The sequence below is a fragment of the Pelmatolapia mariae genome, linkage group LG23 (assembly GCF_036321145.2).
Source record: "Pelmatolapia mariae isolate MD_Pm_ZW linkage group LG23, Pm_UMD_F_2, whole genome shotgun sequence".
NCBI classification, from domain to species: Eukaryota; Metazoa; Chordata; class Actinopteri; order Cichliformes; family Cichlidae; genus Pelmatolapia; species Pelmatolapia mariae.
Window position 1 is genome coordinate 27,309,927 of NC_086246.1, and position 24,699 is coordinate 27,334,625.

General features: G+C 43.9%; 1 protein-coding gene across 3 annotated transcripts in view; it reads right to left on the reverse strand.

Moving 5' to 3' along the window:
- Positions 1-24,699, reverse strand: part of LOC134621347 (nck-associated protein 5-like) — a 182,878-nt gene that overhangs the window by 65,575 nt on the left and 92,604 nt on the right. For all 3 annotated transcript variants that reach the window (XM_063467798.1, XM_063467799.1, XM_063467800.1), the window contains 2 exons: positions 21,411-21,474; positions 8,745-8,878 (listed from right to left, as the gene is read on the reverse strand). In XM_063467798.1, coding sequence (XP_063323868.1) covers positions 8,745-8,878; positions 21,411-21,474 — 198 coding nt within the window. The remainder of the gene's footprint in view (positions 1-8,744; positions 8,879-21,410; positions 21,475-24,699) is intronic.

The following is a 24,699-nucleotide window of genomic DNA, read 5'->3' on the forward strand; positions in this document are numbered from 1 at the left end:
CGCTGGAGCCTCTCTAAGCATCTCCCTTATGGGCTGCAGGCATGTGCATCCCACATGTGAGAGAGAGCTACAGACTGAGCAAGACAGCACAGCAGGAGACCTTAGTCGTGATGACAGCGTGTAGCGCATTACTTACACCCAGAGCCTACAGCCTCTTCCTACCATGGACTTTTGGGAATTTGAAGGGGTCAAGATGGAGAGAAGGGGTGGAAGACCATTGCTTGATCAAACCCAGTCAAGCCATTTTGAAGGAAAAGCAAAGAAACCAAATCAGTTGTACCGATTTCCCAAAAGAAGTGTGGATATGTATGTGTTTCTCTTAGTCTGGATAAGTTAAATATATTTCAGGCTTATTTTACTAATGATTAGACAAAAAGATGTATGTACCCACTGGATTTAAAAGCTCTGAGCTAAGCTTTTGGCTGCCACTCTTTATATCATTCTCTTTTTGTCATCTATTTTACCCTAAATGGGATAATTACTCACAATAAGAACTTTATGCTGTATTAAACTTAACTTCAAACAAGCAATTTAAACTATAATCCTATTAGGAAAATGTTTACTGGGGACATAAATCTAGCGAGAAGCATAGACGTCCTCCTCATAGACTTCTAAACAATCAAACTTCTCTAGGCAATCTAACAAGCTGGAAGAAATACAGATTTAAGGCACTTCTGAATTGGCTTCACTTTTCAGACCTGGAAGCTACATCCATCTTTAATGTCACGCATGGAAGTCATTGAAGTCTACTATTTAGCTTTGTAACTGGCATCTTCAAGCCGCTTTACAACACATGTGAACCCAATTTTCTCCATTTAATGCAAATTCAAGTCTGACTTAGCCAATGGCATGTCTGTTATTACTCATGCATGGTTTCTACCGTACATCAAGCGTCCAATATACACTGCATCAACAAAAGTATTGGGCCATACTACTTAATCTTTAATTTTATTCTCCTTTGACAATGGGGCTGCAAGCCACTTTGCAACCCATGTGAACCCCAGGTTCTCCGTTTAACACTGAGTAAAATTTGACTAGCCTTCCTTTATATCAAGTCGAATGCGCAATTTCAAAATGTAAGCCTGAACACTGGCTATGTTCTGAAAGTTTGGAGACTAAATGAGACCTAAGTTGTTATAGAAAGTAACTGGTTGACTGATCAGCCTTTCTTGCAAAAATTCAGGCAAAAACAAACAAATAAATAAGTAACAGCCAAATTTAAATACTGGAATAAAACTGAGAAATCATTTGTGAATAAAATCAAACCTCAGCTCTGTATCCTGTAAGTAAAGATTACCATAAAGATTTCCTGCTTAGCATTCTGCAGCAATGAATGGCAAACAGGCAGATTATTACACCGAGGTGACCCTTTGATTTACTTCAGAGGAAGAAATTCAGCGTTTAAATTTTTTAAACTCACCTCAGCTGAACTACAGGGGCAGAGGCGGACGAATCGACCCTTTAGGAAGTAGGTGAGCTGCTTGTGTAACACATCTGTGTATATGTGTCAATCAGAGCAGCTGCCAGACAGCCAAATCTATAGTGCAAGTGAGATCAGTTTGAATTACATGCTCTTTGGCTTTAGGCTACAGTCACCAGCTTCACACTCCAGAGAAAGCCGGCGAGCTGCTGCTGCTGTAGCTGGATGCCCTACTTCCACACACGCTTGTAATCTGACCTATTAACATCATAACCAGCATGTTTAATCCAAGGCGGAAGTTGCTGTGGTGCAATGGAGAGGGCATGTGCAAGTATTTGTGGCCGTCTGACACAATTACAAGCAGATAACGGGTCACTTTTTGCCACAGAAACCCAGTGGAGCGCTTTAAGTGAGGGGACTGTGTCTTATCTTCAAAGAAAAATGGGAAGATTGATACCAAAGCCCTCTTATGGGCTAGTAATTTAGTGCAAGTGATAGAGTAGAATAACCCAAATTAAGTTCAATCAGACATAATTCCCTGGTCAGATTTGGAAGTTAAAGAGAGAAGGGAGGGGGCTGAAACGGACCAATAAATCCTTTTAAATATGAGGTGCTCCCAAAATAGTCCAGACACCTATTATCTATTTAACAGCCCCATTCCCCCATTGGGCAACAGTAAGGAAGTAACTTCAAAAAAGACTGACCCCTCCTCCATCCTGTTAATGACCCCAGATGTGTCGCCTTGAACAGAGGGCCTGATTCATCTGGCTAAACCCTGCAGAGGGAGTGGGAGTGGGAGGAGGGGGGAAGATCTGTTTCGAATGCGCCAAATTAAAACACTCGGACCCGGCGTGGCTGGATGCTTGAATGATTAGAAGAGAGGGCATTGATCTGCAAACAGAGCGCAACCACTCAGCTCCCCCTGTCTGAGCCTATCAGGCTTTGGCGGTCCAGCTGTGGCGGCGGTGGTGGTAATGGGAGCAGAACATGAATGCTGCAGACCGCAGAGGGATCTCAACCTGAGCGTGACTGTCCAAACAATGCGTCCAGACTTGAAAAGCGCTGCCATTCCTGCATGTTTACATCACCGGCCTCCTAAATACGCTGCGTATGCAAGCGTGCATGCATGTTCTCACACACCGTGCTGAAAAGAGCACGCCGCTGGGCTGTAAATCTGCAGGCACCCGTCGTCATCTGCTGCTGTTGTTAGTCTGGCCATAAGTCTCCCATATCCTGCGTGAAGAGGGCCCTTCAAAGACAGTAATGAGTCAAAGTCAAGTGGAGCGAGTCGGCTGTAAACGCCCCAGTTTTGTCAATGAGCGCGCCCGTCTTCTGGGCGACAGAGAGTCTGATTTAAAGATAGAGCAGAAAAAAGTAGAGAGGAATCTCTTGGAAAACAAGGACTTCACATTTTCACTCCTTTCTGGAAGTGTCTGACCTCCAAGAACAGGCAGAGGGATGAGTCCAATAAAGTTTTTAGAGTGTGAGGAAGGAAACAAAACAAATCACTGCAAAAAGTACCTGGGTAAAATGAAATTTGCACTTGTGCTCATTACCTGCAAAAATTGTCTTCTTCATCCTCAAGCCACATTTTTAATGCAGGGTCCCCAGTGGCCCCAGTGGCCCCCGTGTCTCCCCGGCGGTCATCCTGTCTGAGCTTGGAGCCGAGATGTAGTCAAGGCCTCGGAGAGCAGACATCCAAATGCGCTTAATCGGATCGTGTTTCTGTCCCTGATATTAATTTATGCTCTCATTTAGGGAAGGACGAGAAGATTTTTAAGTTGTGTCCCCCATCTTTTCTCTCTCTTTCCCCTGCTGGGCCCGTCCCAGCTCTTAAAGTGTCCGTGTGGAGTTGTGGGGACGTCCAGGGTGGGCCGAGGACGCTGCTGAAGTCTCCCGCTAATCCGCTGGAGTTTAATGACTGCAGAGGCCTTGCTAGTAGCGGGGGGAAGCCTTAGAGAGGGGGTCGGTCAGGGGAGGTTGGGCATGTGACCCACACCAGGCTAAGAGCCCAACTGGTTGGGGGAGGGTGCGTGTGCATGCAGAGGAGAGGATATAGACCTATGTCTAGAGTTAAGTGGCCAGTCAGTTGAAGAATGCCAGCTTTCTGATCTCGGGAGCAAATTGAGCTATTTCTTTTCTTTTCTTTCTTGTTTTTTTTTTTTTTTGAGGGTGAAAGCTGAAAAGAAAAAGCCAGTTGTTTCAGTTTTGCCAATTCCTGCCTTAAATTGTTACCCCTGCCAAAAAAAGGAAAAAAAAAATAGCCCAAGCATTACAAAGGAAAGAAAAGAAAGCAAAGCAGACAAAACAAAGGCTGTAAGAAGCCGAGATTCCCTGGAGTTTGTCCGGCTGTAGGGGTGACCGACTGATCTTTTCTGTTTGGTGTTGCTGTTTGTTCACGTATCTGATACAGTAAAGAGCAGCTGTAACAAGCAGCTCATTACCTTCCTGCTTCACATCATCACACAACAAAGCAGAGAGCTCAAAAAGCAAAGAATTCTGAGCAGAAATCACTTATTTGCATAGAGTCTGATATCCCAGCTAAAGCACTCGGCTGGCTTTTATCGCTCCGACTGGTCCGCCTTATTTCCATCCTCATCTCTGTGATTCCAAAAGTGCCACCTCAATTAATTAGCGACACGCAAATCAATTGTTGCCTGAGGTCAAGCAGATCGCGGTCTATTTAAAAGACTGGACATCCACTTAACATGATTTGTGGGTATTATCTCAAAAAGACACATTGATGAACTAAGGTTTCTAACCCCCCCCACACACACACACTAAATGCACAACAAATAATGAGCCCGAATCAATCAGGAGAGCCAGCAGAGAGGTAAATAAGTGTCGTCTGCCGGTTGAAGGCAAGCATCCGTAAGCCAATAACTGAAACAGCAGATGCAAGTAGGGCAAAGGTTTACAGGAAGGCTTCTTTTTTTTACTGGCTAATTAAAGTGACCACACTGTTGTCCCATCTGCCACCGCAGATTATTGGCTGCCATGTAAGCATGCTAATGCGGCGGAGGGACCAGGTACCAGTAAACACACTCCACATGCTTGTGAGGGGACTCGTTCACATTCAGATAAGCGCTCGGGCATCGCTTTAAACAAAGATTAAGGCTCTGAGAGTGAAATCCTGTTAGCTTGTTTGAGCAGAGGCGGTAGGGGAGCGGGGAGATATCTTTCGAACTTGCAGCCCGAACCCCGCGTTCCCTTTGGGAGTTGCTAAGAAGCATTGACGACGTGGGGAAATTGCAGCAATCGAGCATGATGTCAGCGCGCCACACCGCTGGAATGGCAACAGCCGAGCGAGGTAGGGCCGAACATCCCCGCTTCGATGAGCGCTTTTTAAGGACATAATGGAATCTTTGTCTTTACTGCCACGGCGTTGCTTGGCAGCAGGAACGGTAGCCGCCGGACGTCCAATGAGAGCCATCTATCTGGACAACCCCTGCCATGCAGACAAATTCATTTGGCTCTGCGGGGACCTGTGCAGGACCCAATCAGGGATAAGCTTCATATATTTCCCCCCTAATAGAATTGCTGTACTTCCTCTCACTCTGGCTTCAGCACATTGACTCTTGTATTGCGAGCTACTATCTCACTAATTCACTTTTAGCCTTGAGGAGCGATTGCACTGTATCTGCACTCTTTATTATGCCGGGGAACCTGTGCAAAAACCCAATAAGTCTACGTAAAGGTCAGAAGGTGACCCCGATGGAAGACGTGGACAGGGGAAATGCCGGAAATAGAAAACTGCTTCAGGTTTAGGAAGGATAAAGCAAAATGAACTCCCCTCAGCTATCTCCGAAACAGTGTAAACTGTATAAATGTGCATCAGGAATGCAAGGAAGGCCAACATGAGTGAGAAACACCGCTGAGCTTAATTCAGAGGCATCAATGGAACATTTTAAATATGTGATAAATCTTTGGAATGGCTCTTAAATATTTTATTCCTCCCCTGGCGGCGACTCTGCCCTCGTCTGCACTATAACACTGGGACCATTAAAACGTACCGGATTTTCTCCAACCAACTTAATGAGAAGATAAGCAGTCAATGTAAAATCCCCCAGACTCTTTTTTTTTTCCCAGCCCCGTCCTTTTGCATACTGAATGCCTATCGCCTAATTATGGCATCAACTCGGGCCCCGGCTCTTGATTTGCTGTCCCTCTCTGTCACACTTCAGCAGCTGCAAAGAGGAGGACGAGTTCATGAAATAGAGGTTACTGAAGTTATGACGAGAGCATTGTTTAAGGGCTTCACGCCTTATGGGTTCCCTTTCTGCAAAGCAAAAGTAATGTATCGGACGATCTTTTTCTGACGAAGACAAGGTCAAGCGTCTCAGAGAAATGGCACTGAAGTGCCCTGATGAAATGGAAAAGCAAAGAAAAGAATGTGAGAAATAGAAAAAGTGGGAACAAGGTATCTATTTTGAAGGTTACTGAAAGATTGTGCTGATTGCAGAAAATTGCTGGCAAAAATCTATTGCTTTCACTAAAAGGGATGGTTACTGGTTTCTGGACGCTTCAGGGAAAAAAAATGCTCCAGGCTGCTGTACATGCCACTGATATCTCCTTAAAGAGAAACAGTTTGATAAAAAATGTCCAAGTTTGTTTTATTAGATTTACTCTGATCACTTGGATCACCCCATTACTGCAGCTTACTGTGAAGTTTTAAGAAATTGGAGCAAAGGGTTAAACTCAGTACCCAGGCAAAGGCTTAGTACAGCAACAGTGGCTGTGGATCCTCTAGTCCACATGACAAAATATCCTTCAACAAGATACTGAACCCCCGAGCTGTTGGGTTAAAAGTGCACAGGTATAGAAAAGGGTACTTGTTTGAATGACGTTTGTAGTAAAGAAGCGCTTTGAGTGCTCAAATAGAGTAGAAAAGCACTACTAATTCAAAAGCCGCATTGGGACAGACTGGAATCTTCACCGTGCCAATTTTGGCCTAACCTGGCTCCGTTTTTTTGCTGCCTCTGCAAGCTGCTTTGCAACCCACCTCAATCCCAGCTCACCCTTTTCATTGCATGTCTGACCCAATCGTGTTTGTTGGTTGTCTGCTGGGTGATAGCATTGATCAGAATAGAAATCAGAAACTGGCTGTATTGTTCCATACAACTATACTCAGTATTGTCTGCAATATCTTTTTAACCCTATGACCATGATTCTCAGCTAGAAAAGGGTGGAATGCCCACTTTGGGTCTGGAACGAGTTGTTGTCAAGGGTGGATGAGTTTAAGTATCTTAGACAGTACAGCTGCTACTCCTCCACATCGAAAGGAGCCAGGTGAGGTCATTCAGGTATCTGACTAGGAAACCAGTATTTTTCCCCCTGAATTCGCTGAATGTCACTGTGAATGCTTTCTGTGTGGACATAGCATTCAATACTTTTAAATGCACTTTTATAAAGAATATGGGAGTTGAGATTCTTCACTCTTGCACTTGCAAATGTATCTTTTTTTCTTAGCATTGGGTCCAAACGTCCAGTTTTATTAAGCCTCTGGTAAAGACATATTTTAGAAGAAAAGTCTAGCATGGCTCATTTTTCCTTCGTGAATGAAAAGTTAAAAAAAGAAAAAAAGGTGAACACAGGTGCCCTTTTCCAGGGCAACAGAGTTCAAACCAGAGAGGAAAAAACATCCAGGGGTCTCTGAGTCCAGATTCTGACTCCGAGCTACAGACTTTGAGTAAAACCTACTCAAATTCCTGTCATAACTTTTACAGCAAAGAGACAATAATTACTCGATGACGCAGATGCTTTGGCCTTTTCAAATGAAAGTAGGACAACAAGTAATGCAAGGGACTCGAAATAAGTCAAACCTCTGAATGATTAAGCGCATTTCTTCACTGATTACAATTTCTTGCAGATGGCTTGTGATGACCTGCAGTTTAGTGAAAGGAAAGCGTGTGAGGTCATCTCTTTAAAACCTTTATTTACTCAAGGATTATTCATCTAGCGTGGTGTCCGATACATCCATAAAGTCTCAAATAAGAACAGAAAATAAATGGAAAAGCAGTTCAAGGATTTATGTGTGGGTGGTTGCCCTTAAATGGGGTTAAGAAGTACAATTTTTCTTCCTTAAAATGTTACAGATACTGTGCCGTGAAAAAGTATCTGCCTCCTTCCTGATTTCTGAGGGGTTTTTTGCAAATTTGTCACACTTTCATGTTTCAGATAACAAAGCAAATTTGAGTATTAAACAAAGGCATGGATAAGGGAAAAAAGTTATTCAAACCTACTTGTTAATGCCCATAACCTTAAAAAGTAGTTGTTCCGCCCTTCGCAGCAAGAACTGCAATCAAGCTTCTGTGATAAGTGGAGGTGAGTCTTTCACATCATTGTGGAGGAATTTTGGTCCACTCTTATGAAATGCTGTTAGTTTTATGTCAGATGTAACGGGACTCAAACCTTCCACAAAGTTCAGCTTTTGTCTCGTCAGTCCACAGAATATTTTCTTGGGGATCATCTAGATGTTTTTGGTAAATGTGAAACGAACCTTTGTGATCTTTTTGGTCAGCAGTGGTTTTCTCCTTGGCCTCTCCTATGGATGCCATTTTTGCCCAGTCTCTGTCTTATTATGGAATCATGATAACCTTAACCGAGGTCAAAGTTCAAAGTGAGGCCTGTGGTTCTTTAATGTTGTTCTGGTGCAGTAATTTTGGTAGGCTGGTCACTCCTGGGAAGGTTCACCACTGATACAAGTTTTCTCCATGTGTGTATAATGGCTCTCACTGTGGTTCATTGGCGTTACAAAACCTTAGAAATGGCTTTCTAACCCTTTCCACTGACACATGTCAGTGACTTTGTTTCTCAGCTCTTTAGATCATGGCCTGATGTGTTGCTGTTTGAGGTCTTTTAACCTGCTTCACTTTCTCAGACAGGTTCTATTTAAGTGATTTCTGGATTCAGCAGGGCTGCCAGTAACCAGGCCTGAGTGTGGCTTGTGAAACTGAACTCAGCTTTCTAACAAATGTGGTTTATCATCAAAGAAAAACTGAATTTTGTACTTACTCAGGGTAAAACAACTAAGACAAACAACAAAGAAATCAGGTGGGGGCAAATACTTTTTCACAGCACTGCATAAAAAGGAGATCAAATCACTCAAGTGAAACACAATCATTTTATAGACGTTCGTACTTTTCATCACCTCCCACACACCTGAATACAATATTTGCTGATGCTGAATAAATCAGGATCAGTATCATAGCAACTTTGTAATTCGTCCTCTATTTGTTTTTATTTATTCCTTTTGTTCAAACGTAATGAGTGAGGGCTGAAGAATGGGATTTAAAGACCGCTCTGTGCTCCTGGGTTCTTTTACCTGGAGAATTGCTGCTGCAGTGAAACCACCTGCGCCCGACCCAGCTCGGACTCCTCCGTCACTTCCCGGAGACGCTTCTCGCTCTCCAGTCGCAGGCGTCGCTCTTCCTCTAGCTCGTGGATCAGCTTTTCTCGCTGTGGGAAAGAGCAGAAGGACGATCAACTCTCAGGCAGTGCGTGGCCTGAAAAGGGGCTAAAAAGATCACCCTCGAGTCACATGCCACAATTTTTACGACCCCCTTCCCCGAATATTCGACCCTCCTCGGATCAGGGCAAGCAAACAGGCTGTCTCAGCATCATAATCACCAAAACATCTGCTCACCAAACATCTGAAACCAAACACAGCTTGTCCTAGCTGAAAAAAACAATCCACACCTCGCCGCTTTTTCCCCTGACTTTAGGTGTTAGAGGAAATAAAAGAATAAGGGCATGATGACATTTAGGCCGCCTTGATTGGCATTACTTCCAGTAGTTTGTTGTTACTTTGAAATGCTCATAATGAACCTCCGCTTCTTTCTGTTTCTATGACAGAAAGTTCACACTAAATGTCAACTGAAATCACTGAGCCCGCTCTCCTGTGCCTCAGTCTTTCTCCTGCTTTTCATTTCATTTCAGATCTATTCAGAAAATGCTCCCCGATATCACTGAAGCTATGAATAGCATGTTTACCCTGCTCCTCTCCTCCTCACACCATGCAAACCGTCCTCTCTTCTTGTGCGTGGTTCACCTTTTTTTTTCCCCTTTACATTATTGTTATGATGATGAGTAAACATGACCTCATTCGACCCAACTATTGATAGATCCTGAATTAAAAAGCTGGAGTTCCTTGGTAAGAGGAAGGTGGGATCACTTATGCCTACTTATCTCTGCTTTCCATTCCTTGATTTCAGAGCTTTATAAATGTTGCTTGTGGTGTATATGGTCTCCATGAAGCATTTAGCCAGTTTTCTCTGGTCTTTTCCAATTCTTTAATTGGATTCTTCATTTCTGAAGGATTCTGTCTTTGGATCCCAAAGGAGAAAGACATCCTTGCCTCAAACCCAACTTCAAAGACTAAGGTCCCTGTGGTGGCACACTCCCTCCTCCAGTTTTCTTGACAAAGTTGCAGAAAAAGCTTTAAGCAAATTCCTAGCAGCAAGGCGGAGGATTTTTTTTTAGCTGACGGAGCAAATAAGCCGGGATCATTCTCTTGGTCTGGCAGTTTCTATTGTACATAAAGCCAAGCATCTGTCGCTGCTGCTGACAGTCTATGACAAAGCCACTGGCTTCCATTTCCGTAGATTTGGGTGATCTACCAACTGTCAAAGCCTTGCCAGGAATATCAGCTAAAAATACAAGATTGTAAAATATCTGCAAATGGGTCTGAGGCCAAAGACACACACTAGAAAGAAAAAGAGGGAAAAAGTTTCTTCTTTTGCAAACAAAGATGCAGTGTTTGGTGAATAAGAGATTCAACTTTAGCTTAACAAGGGTTGATTAGAGATGATTATCATCCTTTTATTCCCACCTAGGAGTACAAGTACCCAGGGAGGTGGTGAGAAAAGTATATGTGGATATACAGTGCCGTGCAAAAGTCTCGACTCACTTCTGATTTCTTTTCTTTGGCTAGGAAAATGTGACACTGTTCAAATGAACAGATACTGACACTTCTTTTGTCCAGTTTCCTCAAATTTTTTAAGGACACCCTGCACACCATTGTGAGATATGTTACATTTTCAGCCAATATCTCTTTGGGAATCACCTTGCTGGTGCAAAAGTACTATTTTATGTCTGTCAAACTGTGGTATCTTTGACATCTTTCACAGATTGTTACTAGCAGCCTGTCACAAAAACGCACAGAGGGCCTAAAGACACATCTTATAATTGGGTATTTGCAAAGTTCTCTGTTATGCATAGTCACAAGACTGGTTAATCCCCTGAGTTAAGTTTCTTTTTTGTGCTTAAATGACTCATAGGTCTGTGTAAGTGGCTCAACAAACAAACAAAACATTCCTCTGAAAATGGACTGGACTGAAAATGAGTAATAAAGGAGTCAATGTGCAAAAAAAGCTTCAGGAAGCCCAGAGAACTATTCCCCCAGAGCACTTTAAACATTACCACAAAGTCTGGCTCTGTGGAAGAAAACATCTGAAGTGAATGCATTAGTATTTTAAACAGAGACTACTGTACATAAGTGAATAAAAGTTTTAAATAACCTTTTAAATAACTGCCTTCACTGTACTCTACAGTATATCTATGGAAACACATGTTACCTTGGAAATTCTCCTGCACCTCTCCTGACGGATTCCTTTAAACATCTGAAGTTTTGAAAGCTCTTTGCTGTAAAAGTAAGTCACTGGATAATCCTCTGGATAAAACATTTGAACTTTATATATAAGAGTTCAATGAGAATCAATTCAGTTATTTACAGATGTGTACTGGCTACTATTTAACATGAATCTAAATGTGATTGGTTAACTCTAAACAGAGGGTGTGCACACATGCTTAAATATTCTAGTTGTTTTGGAGTCAATCAGAGCTTTAGAGCCAATGAAAAATGTTGGGAATCACCAGATTATCCTGTCAGTTCTTCATCAGTTTTCTTCAGTGCAAATGGAATTACTTACTGCCCATCCTCATCCTCATCATCAGCACCAGTCATGATGCGGTATTACTCAGTGCGTGCCTGCCAAGAAGCTGGAGTGCTTTCTCACAGACAAGCATTATGGGGACATCTTGTGGCGTGAAAGAATATAGGTCAGAGACAGTGAGCGTGTCACTCTGTGTGGCATATGGACAAAACATCCTCCTCGACGTGAGGCCCTCCTTTATGCCGGGTCTCTCGTGAAAAACCATGAAACCAAACTGGAAAGAAAAACATCAAAACAACTGTAATGTGACACCGAGTCGCATTGCTCCATTGCTCCGTATGACCATACTCGCCTTATAAACAGCCATGTGTCACTACATTGTTACTTCTGTTACAAAAGCAGATCGTAACTGGGTGATTCAGCTGCTGAGGGGGAATATTAAACCAGAGTCACCATTAAAACCAATCCCCGTCTTCACCGCAGCAGTAAATTCACGGCTACTATGTGCAGCGGGGAGGCTCTCCCTGTCAGGAGTAATGGCTGCTGTAAATCCACTCATACAAGAGCGTAAAGTAGTGCATCCCCCTGCCAGGAGCTGGACGTATATATATGTATATATATGGACAGAAAACCAATGACTTTTCTGGCTCTTCTTTCTTTATGACACATAAAGTCATTTTATAGGATGCTGCAAACACATTTTCCACTTAGCGTTTAAAGAAACGGGCGCCCATTTCAGCCTCCAGCGTCGCAGCAGTTTAGCTGAATTTCACCTCGATGCAAATGAGCACAAAGGCCTTTTATTTGCATCAACGTGCGCGGCTTTGTTCAGCAAAACAAAACAAAAAAAGCACAGTAGCAGCTTTAGTCCTGATTTTTTTGTTGCCCACACAGGCCTCCAGGCATAAACCACCGACCGCTACGTGTCTGCTGACAGAGTCTTGCCAACAACCTCAATAACAACACAGGATTTACAGTCTCTACATTGTAGTAAAAGCCCCGCGTTGCTTTTGTTCAATATATAATTTCGGCAATTTTACAAGGCCTGAGGACATTAAATCAAACATATCTTTCTGTGGCCAGAAATCCCCGGCAATACATTTCTCCTCGGTTGAAATGTTTATTGTCTGCAGCAACTTCTCTCTTTTTTTTTTTTCCTCCTTTGGTGCTCTAATTGAAAGCATATTCTTTAATAAGCCTTCGCTGCAGCCACAAAGACAACACTTCTTTAGAAAAAAGCCCTGGGAAGAGATCTCAAAGTCAACACCGAGAGGATGAAAACAGGCCTGGCAACTTTCTGTGAGAACATTTATTTTAGTTAATCCGGCCGCTGAGAAGATAATCCCCGCTCTCTTGACAGCCTGTCGCTGTTGTATGGATGGGATGAGGCGAGGTGTGCCGCCTTCTTTGTCCTGCAGGGGGCAACATGCTCCCGGACTTTAAAAAATCCTGTTCTATTAAACAATGCAGCGGATAGAAAAAAAAGGAGAAAGAAGCCAATGTCAAATGAAATAGGGGGTGTAATCTATAAAATAGCTCCTGCTGGATTTTTATACCACATATATCAGAAACAAGCCCAGATTTGGGCATCAGGGGGTGGGGGGGCTGGTTTGGGGATTAAATTTGACCACTGCCACAGAGAGAGCTGGTTTCATTTCCAGCTTGATAAATAAAGAAATATATCCATCTGTATGTGACAGAATTTATCACCATCAACACGCGAAGCCTGAGAAATAAATGAAGAATCTGTTACACCGAGCGGCTTTGGAACATAAGATTTTATTAGCTGCACTCGAGCCCAAAATGAAGCCTCCCGCTTCGGTAATTGGACAACATTAGATGGTAATGGTATTCATCCGAGCTGAATTACTAGAATACTCGGAGCCCCCCCCCCCCCCATACCCTCTAAGATCCACCGAGGACTCTAAATTAATTAGAGGCCTCTGCCTCTCCTTGTTGTGCTGTGCTGCGACCTTATCAGGTTAAGTGCATGTGTGTGTGTCCCATCGTATTGTAGGATGTCCATCTGCAACTGTATATACACTGTACTCGTTCAGGGTTAGAGGGTACAGGCCCAATAATCTCTTCATTACACAGGACATCCCCCCCCCCCCCTTGCCTCGGTTGGAGCTCTTTGCCTAATCAAAGGGGCCGGGAGCGGCTCGGAGACTCGCTGGCAAAGCAAACATCGGGGACACAAAGCGCTGCGCAGGTTCTCCATTCATTAATAAAACATGCCACCGGGCTGTTTGTGTGCATCAGCGAGGCTGGATTCAAATGAAAGTGTAACACGAGGAGGATCGGGCCTCCTGGTCTGCCTGGCTGGCTCCCAGATACAAGTCGTAAAGATAAAAATTATAATTATGCTCTTGTTTGTTTAGAAACAGAAGAGAAAGCATCAAAGTGCAGGAGTGTGTGTTTTCTGATTACTTGTGACTAAAGTAAGCCCAAACAGTGTTTTATCCCCCCACCCCACCCCACACCAAAAGACTCCATCAATTCAATTATCATGGAGCGCCACTACTATTGGAGTGTACCACTGCTCTCTTAGACAGCCACGGGCACTGTGGCAAATAATACACACACCCCAGGAATATGCTAAATCATACGAGTGGCCCATTTATCATTGCCAAGGGAGCTCCCCCACCCCACCCACGCACACACACACACACAGAAAGGGACGGTGTGGAGATGCGATTTGGACCTGGCTGTCAGCGCTCATCACCCGGTGAATGTGCTGAGTCCTGCGGGGGGACCCCATCGCGGCCTCGGCCCCTGCCCGTGGCTGATAAGGCCAATCTGCAGAGACAGCACCTGAGTCCCCCCCAGTTCCCAAACCTCCACGCTGTCACACATCCTCCAAACAGCTGTCAGAAACCCTCTATGAGGGTCCCCGAGCGCCCGAGCTCCACGTGGAGCCTCTCCTTTTTAAGCCCGTCAGAGAGCCCCTTTATCTGCTGGCAGCACGCTACAGAGCATGTCCACTCTGAAGGTGCTTTTTCTTTTTTACACACCAATAAATCACTGTCAGATAATCATCATACCTCGATCCACTTACAGCTAACTAATTAAACCCAGTGCTCAAAATTAATTAATATTGCCAACCCGGAGCCCTGCCAGTGTGGCTAATTTGCTTATTTGATTTGGCTAAATGTAATCCAGGTGAGCAGAAGAGCCACGCATATGGTTATTTAAACAATGTTAGTTATTACAGAAGTTCTATTTGGTGATAATATGCAAATGCTACACACTTATCTAGTAATCTTGGAAAAGTCCAGGAAATTTTTTGTCTCATTCTTTGCGAATATTTTAAATGTTGGTGCCTTTCAGGGACAAAATGTCGCTATCTTCCAGTATAACACAGTATTTTTCTAATGTAGTAAGTTTGTGACAGTAATTGCTGTTATGTTGCTTTCAGACTTCTTTGATACGGTTTTCTGGTGTCTGTTGTGGTTCAGCCAATCATTAGCTAGTCTGATGGCTTAGCCTCAGGGGGCCTGTGTAGCCAGCAGATATCCAGGCCAAGGCTTCCTGTTTTATCTCCCCCCCTGCCTCCGGTCTTTGTTTACAAATACAGATGATTTTTTGTAACAAAGGGGTAGCCAACAGGAGCAAATGTAACTCTCCTTCAAACAAAAGCCTGCTCCTGTGTGCCAGAACACTGAGAAAGAATAAATCTTGTTCGTTTCCTGCAAAAGTTCACATAATTATATATCTGATAGCTGTTAATAGACACTGTGTGTTAGCTGGTATTGTGAAGCGATTACCTGGTCTTTAGGGTGTTTGTAAAAATATTAAGAGAGTCAGAGTCATAACTTCAGCTGGATGCAGATGTGCTTGGGCTGCCAGATTGATATTAGTTTCTAGTCCTTATTCCAGGTGATGCCAAAGACATTGTGATAAAATGTGTTGTAAAAAGTGTTTAAAGTCTAAATTGATTTCTATAGTTGAAGGAAGTGACTTTAGTCTTTGGCTCGCTAACTTTCAACCCAGCAGGAGTTGCAGCATTTTCTAGAATACTAAGATGTTCTGTTTCAGGAGGGTCCAAAAGAGCGGTGTCATCTGTGAAATCTACTATTTAGTCCTAAAGATGTCACCCTCTGAGACCCGGTACAGTAGGAACCTTCAATTAAAAGGATTTTCCCAACCATACAGCTGACATCAAAAATCATCATGCTGGTAAATCTTGTTTCTCCAACCAACCATCAGAGAATGCAAGTACTGAAGAAAACAAAATGGCAAAGGATGTTTTAGATGCAGAGATTGGTTGGCAGCTACAAGGTTGCTCAGGAAAAATTTGTATTCCCCAACTGGTTGGCAAGTGGTTGCTGGAGGTTGCTAACAGGCACTAATAGGTAAAACAAACTCCTTGCAATCGCTTTGGTCACTAGCATATTGATGCTGTGGCTAGCAGTTTGCAAGAGAGATACCAACTTGCTGTAAACAGTCACCAGCTACTCCCTAAGCTGTAGTGACACTTGAGAAAGTTAGAGTTTTGTTTATTTTTATTTTTATGATCTATTTGATTTCTGGTTTGTTTAGTGTTTACATTTACCTTCATATATTCCTCTTTAGTGTAATTAGTGCTATTTCTAGTTCCCTTTGTGCTTTGGAGTTTATTCCTCCCTCAGTGTTCCTTTCACCTTTGTCAAGTTTCCCTACTAAGTTCATCCATGTGTCTGCGTTTTCCCCATTTGGTTTTCCCACTTCCTGCTTTATTTTGAGAGTTAGTTCATTGTGTTTTGCTTTTAGTTTTGATTCCTTGTGTAATCTTTGCTGATTAATTCAGCAAAGAATTCAGTATTTATAGTCACCACCTCCTCGCCACAGGGTTTCCAGCATGTTTTCCTGTGTTTTGAACTGTTTTGTACTGCCCGCCATCAGCCAAAATAGACATCTTGCTTTTTTGTTAAACAAGCTTGCTTGTCTTTGGCCTGGCTGTAGCTCAGGAGGTAGAGCTGATCATCTATTAATCCAAAGGTTGGTGGTTTGATCCCTGACTGCTCCAGCCTGTATGCCTTGGGCAAGATACTAAACCCAGTTGCTCTTTGATGCATCCTGTGTAATATAAGAAATGCATTAAAAAGCACTGTATAAAAATTGTTTACCATTAATGTTGGGTCCTCGCTCTTCACCACCCCTTGTCTGGAGTGCTGTTTTTCTTAGCAACTCTGGGTTCGATATCTTGCCCAAGGATACTTCAACATGCAGGTGAAAAGAGCAAGGGATCAACCCACCGACCTCTCGACGAGTAGGTGGATTATTTAAGTCAGATATTTCCTGGAATATCTGACAACTCCTCTATCAGTCTACATTACAGCCTACCCTCAGTCACGCATTAGCTTAGAATCTTGATACCAGCTATAAAAGTGTGTAAATGTTTGTAAAAGTCCAACACAGACATACTGTAGAGCTATCCAGGGCTGCTTCCTCAGTGACTATGTTGAATTAGTGAATGAAATCCTGAAGCTGAAGTAGCAACAAGATAGATTCGGGTGAAACGACCTGTTAAAAAAGGGGCATTCCCTCATCAGAGAACCACAAATGTTACTTGATGTGGCGTTACAAACTATGTCACACACTCTTGAAGATTGCAGCACACGCAAAATCCATTTTCATGTACAGAAATAGCTGATTCCTATCGTGGCTTGGAGGCTTATTTAACCATGCTGTGCTCTCACTTTATATTCACAAACGCAGCGCCTCCCCCATCGTCCTCCTCCTTTATCTTAACTTCATTTTCTACATGAAATGCTCCGGAGAAATCAGATTTTTAAATGAGCAAGTTGCACAATTAAGCCGAAGAGTTGAGGCAAATAAAAAAAAACAATTCCCTTTTATCACTTGCATGTATGCTTCGCTCAACCGTGAAAGAATCAAACGCCGCAATCAGCCCGAGCGCCTGTGGAAACGGCAGTGTGTGGGTATGCACGAGGCGAGGCTCGGATATCACAGAGCATCCACAAAAACCCAAAGAAAAATAAAGCTAGTTGTTCTCAAAGCCAGATCATTTATTTTCACATGTTGTTTAGACAGCCGTTTCCAGCGGTCATAATCTCACCTAACAGCTTTAAATGCCTTTTTAATGGCGAGCCCAGCCCCCCTCCGCCCCCTCAGCCCACAGAGCAGGCAGCGCCGCCTTTACAAGCCTACACGCAGACTTGTGTTTTCTGCCCCTGGCAGGAAACCTCGGCATCCTGCCCCTGATGGACTTAGACTGCACTTCGGAGTGGCATCAAAAGAAAAGTGGGAGACAGAGAGCAGCTCCGCCATGCCCTGCCCTGCCCTGCCCGGCACCTCACCGCACCACGCCTCTGGGATTGGGGCGTGAAGAATTCCAGGGAAAACCTACAGCAGCGACGAGGCCGCGAACAGACAGGAGCGGGCTTGCTGGAAAGAGGCCGAGGCTCTCACAGTATAAACCCTGACCTGTGCTTTGTCAAACACCTAAAGGGAAACCTGCTGTTTTTCTAGCAGGAGTTTCAGCAGAGTGGGCCAAAAGCAGCATGTCCGAGCCTTGATGTGAAGTTTAAGAAGCAGTGAGCGGCGTAAGACAGGCGGATCATTTTCACTAATAACAAAACGCATCTTGTGTGGTCATATATGTTGTGAAATGCAGCGCAGGCCTAATTACTGATTGCCCTGCAAATTATCTAAAAAGGTTTCATGTGATTCTCCCAAACGATCCATAACAAGAATGGTGCAGCTTCACGCTGCCAGCAGCCATCGTGCTTCACGGCGGGATGCCCAATTAAAGCACACGCTCCTCAGTAAACTGTGCAGTTAGTGCTGTTTCATATGCGAAACCCAAGGCTTACGATCGTGGCGGTGTTTCCTAGCGCCCTGCACGATCATAAAGATACCCTTCCCTTTCTTTTTTCCTACACAATGCAGTCGTGATGGCGCTGCAAAAACACTGCTGCGCACTCTCGCGGCATCTCTGATTGCCTTATGCGATCAGATCGAGGCAGCGATCAGAGGCTGCTAAAGAGAGGCATCAGATACAGAGGCGGGGTAGTGCCACTTCAAAAGTCTGCGCTGTTTTAATCTGACTCTATCGGTTCGTCCCCTTGCAGGCGAAGATGTGGGGGATGTTGGGGAAGTAGGCGATGGGTTTTGGGGGTCTATGACTGGACGCAGGCTGGGGGTGGTTTGCAGTTTCCACTTCACTCTGGCAGCACTTTGACAATTATCTCCTTTACGCAGCAGCCTCTTTTTTCAGAACCTCGCCTGAGCTCCGAAGCCTCCCAGGAATGCCAGAGAGAGAGTGGAAGGGGAATCCAATGGGGATAATCCCAATTTCAAATGGAGCTTAGTGATATCCCCCTCCTCCCTTTCTTCCTCCATACCCCCCCTTCCCTCGCCCTCCTCCTGTCTGGCACAGATAACTCATCCCTCTCTCAACACTGTGCATGCGCAGACAGTAACTCACGTCGCCCTCTAAAGTAATAATTAGCATGTCATCCAGTTGTGTCAGTCGGAGGGCCGGGCCTTCTGGGGAGGCTCGCGGCATAGCGAAAAATATATTTCGGTTGGGCTGCGCTGAGGTCAGAGGAAGCTGGGTTACTGTTAGAGGAGGAGGTGCTGACACGCAAACACGTGGACACTTTGGTGTGAGCACACGCAGGTAAAAGAAAGGATAAAGTGGGGGATGACCGCAACCAACCTCTGCTGTGCGGTCCACATGAACTCTCCTACTTGTGCCCCAGAAAGCTGAATCTGTTCATCTGAATGATGTGTTTTCAGTGGGGTCCAACGCAACGTCCAAATGGACTCCCTTCGACTCTCTCACTGGTATTCCTGGAAGGCTTCAGAGCGTTCCCACTGAGAACACAACATCCAGATGAACAGATTCAGCTTTCTGGGACTTCTTTACCTTGATGACTGAGCGTTCATCAACACATCTCCTGCTTATGGCTGGCATTTGGTTTGGTGGACCAGAATGTGGGTCTCCAAGAAAACTGTGTTCACGGCACAAAATGAATCAACCACAGGACAATGTGACAATCAGATTAGAAGTTTGTAGGAATTCAAAATGTAACTCAAACAACTGGTTGTTTTCTGGGTACATTCCTATGTAAAAGCAAGGTTATCGAGCACCAATGTCATTTTGCAGTTAAATCACCCTCTTGCAGCAACTACGTGGCTGTTTGTGGAAGAATTTCTGTTTCGTATCTGTGGCTTGGGTCTGAACGTAAGCAGATTTATCATTTTTGACAATTTATCACACTCGGTCACTGTATTACCACAAACAGATTGCATCTAATTGTCAATTTGACCCCATTCAACTGCAAACTGAGAGCAGACTGACTTTTTTTATCGCCTTCAAATCACTTTGAAGATCTCATCTGACTATGAGTAGTGATCTTACACAGTCTCACTCATTTTGGCCACACTGAGGTCTCCAGTTACTGTTTTGTTCCCTACTGTAACTGTAGCGTAGGATATCAGTGACCAAACAACTAAACAAGAGGCTTCAACACAGTAACCCACAAACTTCAAAGTGGCTACTTCAGTCTGTTACAGACATTCTGTGGTTGAAACAAAGATCTTTTGGGTTTGTACAAAATTTGATTTTAAAGGGAAATACCACCAATCACCAAGTGTCCATGGCCCTTTTATTCTTCAACAAACACTAACTTGATTTTGGGCTGTTTAGTCTGTCAGATCTGGCCCAAATGTATCTTAAAAAGGACGGCTGTTTTGGACCACATCGCCCAAATATCATCACAAAAATATGATCACGCAAACTTGCAGGAAAAACTTCTTTCCCAACAACTTTGAAAAGTCTCAGTTTCAGATGTTTTCTTTAATATCTCAATCCCAAAACCGACAACCCAAACACATACACAGTTAATGAGTTTTTTGAATAGCTTAATATTGAGGTCTAACACCAAATCAGTTTCATCTACATATACATTTTAATTTCACAACACACTGGACACAACTTAAACAACTAGCCTATGAGGAACAGTGATGGTCAGGTTCATATTCCATTCATCAACAGTGTGTCAACCCATCAATGCTGAACCTTTTTCAAAATCAATAATGAACCTTCTTGTTTCACACACTGGGCCATGCTTGGGGGCGACAGTTTGGAGTCAACCAGAGGTCAGAAAGTAAGCGCTGGCTGACTCCAGCGTGATTTCCTCTGACATCTGCTGACATCAACAAGTCCTAGAGGTAAAGCCGGTCTTTGTCTGTGCTCTTTTAATGTCTATATTTACGAGCCGAAGCACAAACTTAGCTACACATCTGGTACACCCAATAAATTCAGTGTCTACTGTGCTAAAATGCCCTTGAGCAACATGCCAAACCCCTGCCCATCTCCAAGGAGGGAGCTCTGCTCAGTATCTGACCCTGTGCTCTGACCTCTACAACTCTGAAGAAAAAATAGAGCATTCCTCCTTTGGGGATCAATAATCACACGCAGGGGTGAGGAGATCTCGGAGCGTGTCGGCTTTAGGCCTGCTGCCACACAGAATCAGAGGCGTCACTGGGGTGCAGTGAAACAGCTGGGCCTGTGGTTAGAGCGTCTGCTCGGAGGCTGCAATCAGCTGAGCCCCGCTTCATCAACCGGTTCTTCTCGCTTCCTGACCTCGCTTACAAACACACACTCTATAAATGCATTCAGACACATTTGTGGAAACGCAGACACAAACATATACGCTGCTTTGAGCCCATATGTATGCTAATGACCACCTCCAGAACTCATAAAAGAACGGCACATCAGCACTTTCTACCAGAGACACGATGCAGTGTGCAGCATTCTATGGTCACAGGGCCTGGCAGTGCATTCAAGTACCTGTAGTTTGTGCAGAAAAAGTCAAATTTATGCAACGCACTGCTTTTTCCACAAACAGGCAACTGTCACATAACACAGTATTTTTGTACTTGCTTCTATTATTGCCTACACGTGCATTTCTACAGGATTACTGCCTTGAAGAGCTTCTGATGAGGTGTCGAGACACTCGGCCGACACAACAGTTTTGGCAGAGCCTGATGGTTTCTGTGTGGGTATGTATGTGGAGTGAACATACTGTGGCTTTTCTGGCTTCGTGAAGATGATAGGGCCGAGCACTTCCACTGTACTTTACCATTGTTCCTTCGCTCTTGCTCCGTGCGACTTCCCTCTGCAGGCGAGCCACAGCCAGCTTTTCCCTAAACCAAAGAAACAGGAGAAGGAGGGGAGAGAGAGAGGGGGGAAGGAAAATAAGAATGAGTCAGTGTGTGGTCAGTCAGTCAGCAGCCCAGTGTGCCAGGTCTGAGTGCTAACAAAGTGGCAAATCAAGAAGTACCCCAAAACATATTAATTCTCTACTAGTCCACTGATCCTGTAAGTGCTATGCATTTTCTAAGACTCTAGTATGTCTTAGAAAATGCAAACCATTCTTGTCCCAGAGTGTTTGATAATGCAATTTTATGAGAGGCCACCTGCATGTCTCCATTATCCACAAGGTAGCTCTTTGGCCTTGGTGCCAGCACTACATTCGTGGTTTCCAGATAGCTGGAAAGAGTCCTCAAAAGATCACAACAGAGGATAGGGAGGAGGAGGATGTTGGGTTTCCAACCAGGATCCCATTCGTTCTGTTTTCTTTGGACCTTGCACATTAATTAAATTTTTCCCTCTCTTTTTATCCTCACTTCTTTCACTGGTTAGGTTTAGGTGCTAAATGCCTCAATGCATCATCCAGGTAAGTCATCATCCAGGTAAGTAAATCCCATGAAGTTGATTTTGAAAGTCTTTAGGCTGAAAAGGTTACTTGGATGAGTGACAAAACATTTGTCCAAATGAAACGCATAAATGAAATGCATAAATTAGCATTTAGCTTCTAGCTTTTAATACAACAGTCGCTTTAAAAAAGGCAGAAAGAAAGAAAACAGTGGCACAGCTTACATTATTTTGACTATGTGGAACGGACTTGCAATCTCATTGCCTTTTAAATTCTTGCAGTTGTTAATATTGCAAAGAGACGCATCACAGAGTGCATTGATTGCAATGCAACAGCAATCAATTTGAGTCAGACCGAAGTTGTTTGAGGCTGGTTGCCTCACACCAGGAGACCTGTGAAATCACCTTGAGATCAAAGCTGGTCACCCAGACGTTGAGGCTATTACAGGCTCAACCTCTGATCAGCTGGTTGTTGCAACTAGCTGCAACCAAACAAAAATTCAATGCAGTCACCAGACAACCACTAATAATTTTCCAAGCATACTAAAGGTGTCCCTCAAGGATCAATCCCGGGACCACTTGGATTTTTTTTACACATCAAAAATTTGGGTCAAAATGTCACCAATTTAGTACATTCTGCTACAGTTAGCTATTAATACAGTAAGGGACACCCAGCATGGGTACTTGTCTTTTGCCCTGTCTCCCTCTCCTCATCCCCAACCAGTCATGGCAGATGGCTAAGTCTTGTTTTGCCAGAGGTTTCTTCCTGTTAAAAATAAGTTTTTCCTCCCCAGTCTCTCCAGGTTCTTGTTTATAGGGGATTCATAGTTGGGGTTTTCTCTGTATTACTGTGGAGTCTTTACCTTACAATGTAAAGCACCTTGAGACGACTTTTGTTGGATGAGAGATGAAACATCTTCAACATAAAGAAGTCCAGCTGCCAGACAATCAATCCTGATATTCCTCCAATAGGATATCATGCCTCACAAACCTGAAACCACTTAGTCATCCTTTTTTTAGAGCTATTCTTGTTTTGGTTCCATCTTTCATCTTACTTTTATCTTACAAAAACATACTGTCTTCACACCTAAGACTCACTCCCTCTATTCGTGCCTAAAGGCTGTGATGAAAATGGAAAGAAAAGCCTCCCCTCAGCTGCAAAATCAAATTTATCATCATCAGAGGACACTCAAGCTCTCTACTGGGCAAATCAAATTCCTCGAGTTAGCTAATCATTTCTTGTTTACTAAGTGGTTGGTATCAGATATTCAAGATCAATATCAGCTCACTATATAAGAAACCAACACTTCTGCCCTCCATCTATCTCCAACTTCGGCAGAACCCACACACGCCTGCAAGCAAACCAGCAGACACACACATGGAAGAGGCGAGGTCGTCGGCTAACTACGCAAAACAGAGTTCGCGGTTCTATCCAGACAAAAATAGCTCAGAGGAAACAACAAAAAAAAAAAAAAGAAAAAGCTGGGCATCCTCGCGCCAGACCCTACAGCCTTACAGGCAGACACACACACTCATAACAAACTCTTCCACACAAATACGCACAGAGCTGAACAAAGAAATTGACTGTGCACATCCAATCCATTTCCCACGTGAGGGCATTCCAGACTTCAATGGGATAAATCTTGGCACACTAGCATGGATAATAAAAAACCCTGTTTTAAAGCCCCTCCTGAGGCAACCACAACAACTGAAGCGGTGCTCCAGGACAAGCCAGACTGTGAATGTGTTTGCTGAAGGCTTGTCAGTATACAAGTGTTTCTATCCGTATTTCTGGGAAAACAACAAATGTGTAAGGGGATCAAAAAGCCTCCTTTGGCAGTGTAGCCTCTGAGTGAATCTGTTCAAGTCATTATTGTTGTAAATATAGTACTCTACATGCATTACAAGAGGCGCATGATGTGTTATCACCCACTTATTAATGTTTCTGCAGACCAGCTTGAAAGCCAGGTCTGCTAGGACGTAAATATGATAGTTGCTTTAAAAAATGCTTGAAAATAATTAACTTACTGGAAAAAGACAGTAATCAGTCAAAAAAGCAAACCTAACAAATGAATTGCATCATCTTACAAAACCTTAGGTGTGCAGCTCAGGAGCAAAGTTACTGTCAAAGTCATGTTCCCGACTGTTTTGTCTTCACAGCACACCTAATGTGGGGCTGTGGGACCCAATAAAGAAGCTGATACACCAGACAGCCCCGAGTAATCCCAATCACCTGCACATTTTTCACATTTCTTCAAAAATAGCAGACTCCCAAACCCCCCAAAAATAGCTCATGAGTAACAACTCCTCACCGCCTCGCAGTCTTTGACAAGACACCGTTGTTTCTGAGCGGCTTACCTGTCGGAGGGAAAACCCCCCGGTGATTAAGAGACAGCTGACAGGGGCGGGTTGTATGGTTGATGGATGAATCGACCGTCTGGACTGAACAGGAAAAAAGCAAAGTGGGCTACGTTTCTCCTGCTCCTGGATGGCATTCCCACTGCAGTGATTCCTCTAATGGGAAAACACTGATTAAGACAAAGGCGAGCTAAACGAGCCGATTGTGAAACACGCACTGTGGCGGTGACGAATTCAGGAGGAAGTCAAGCAGAGTGCCGATGCTGTGAAGCAAGCAGGGGTGTGTGCGCGTGTGCGTTTGGGTGTGTATTCTGGACTTTTACTGCATTGGTTACTGCATTCATAAATTCACACGG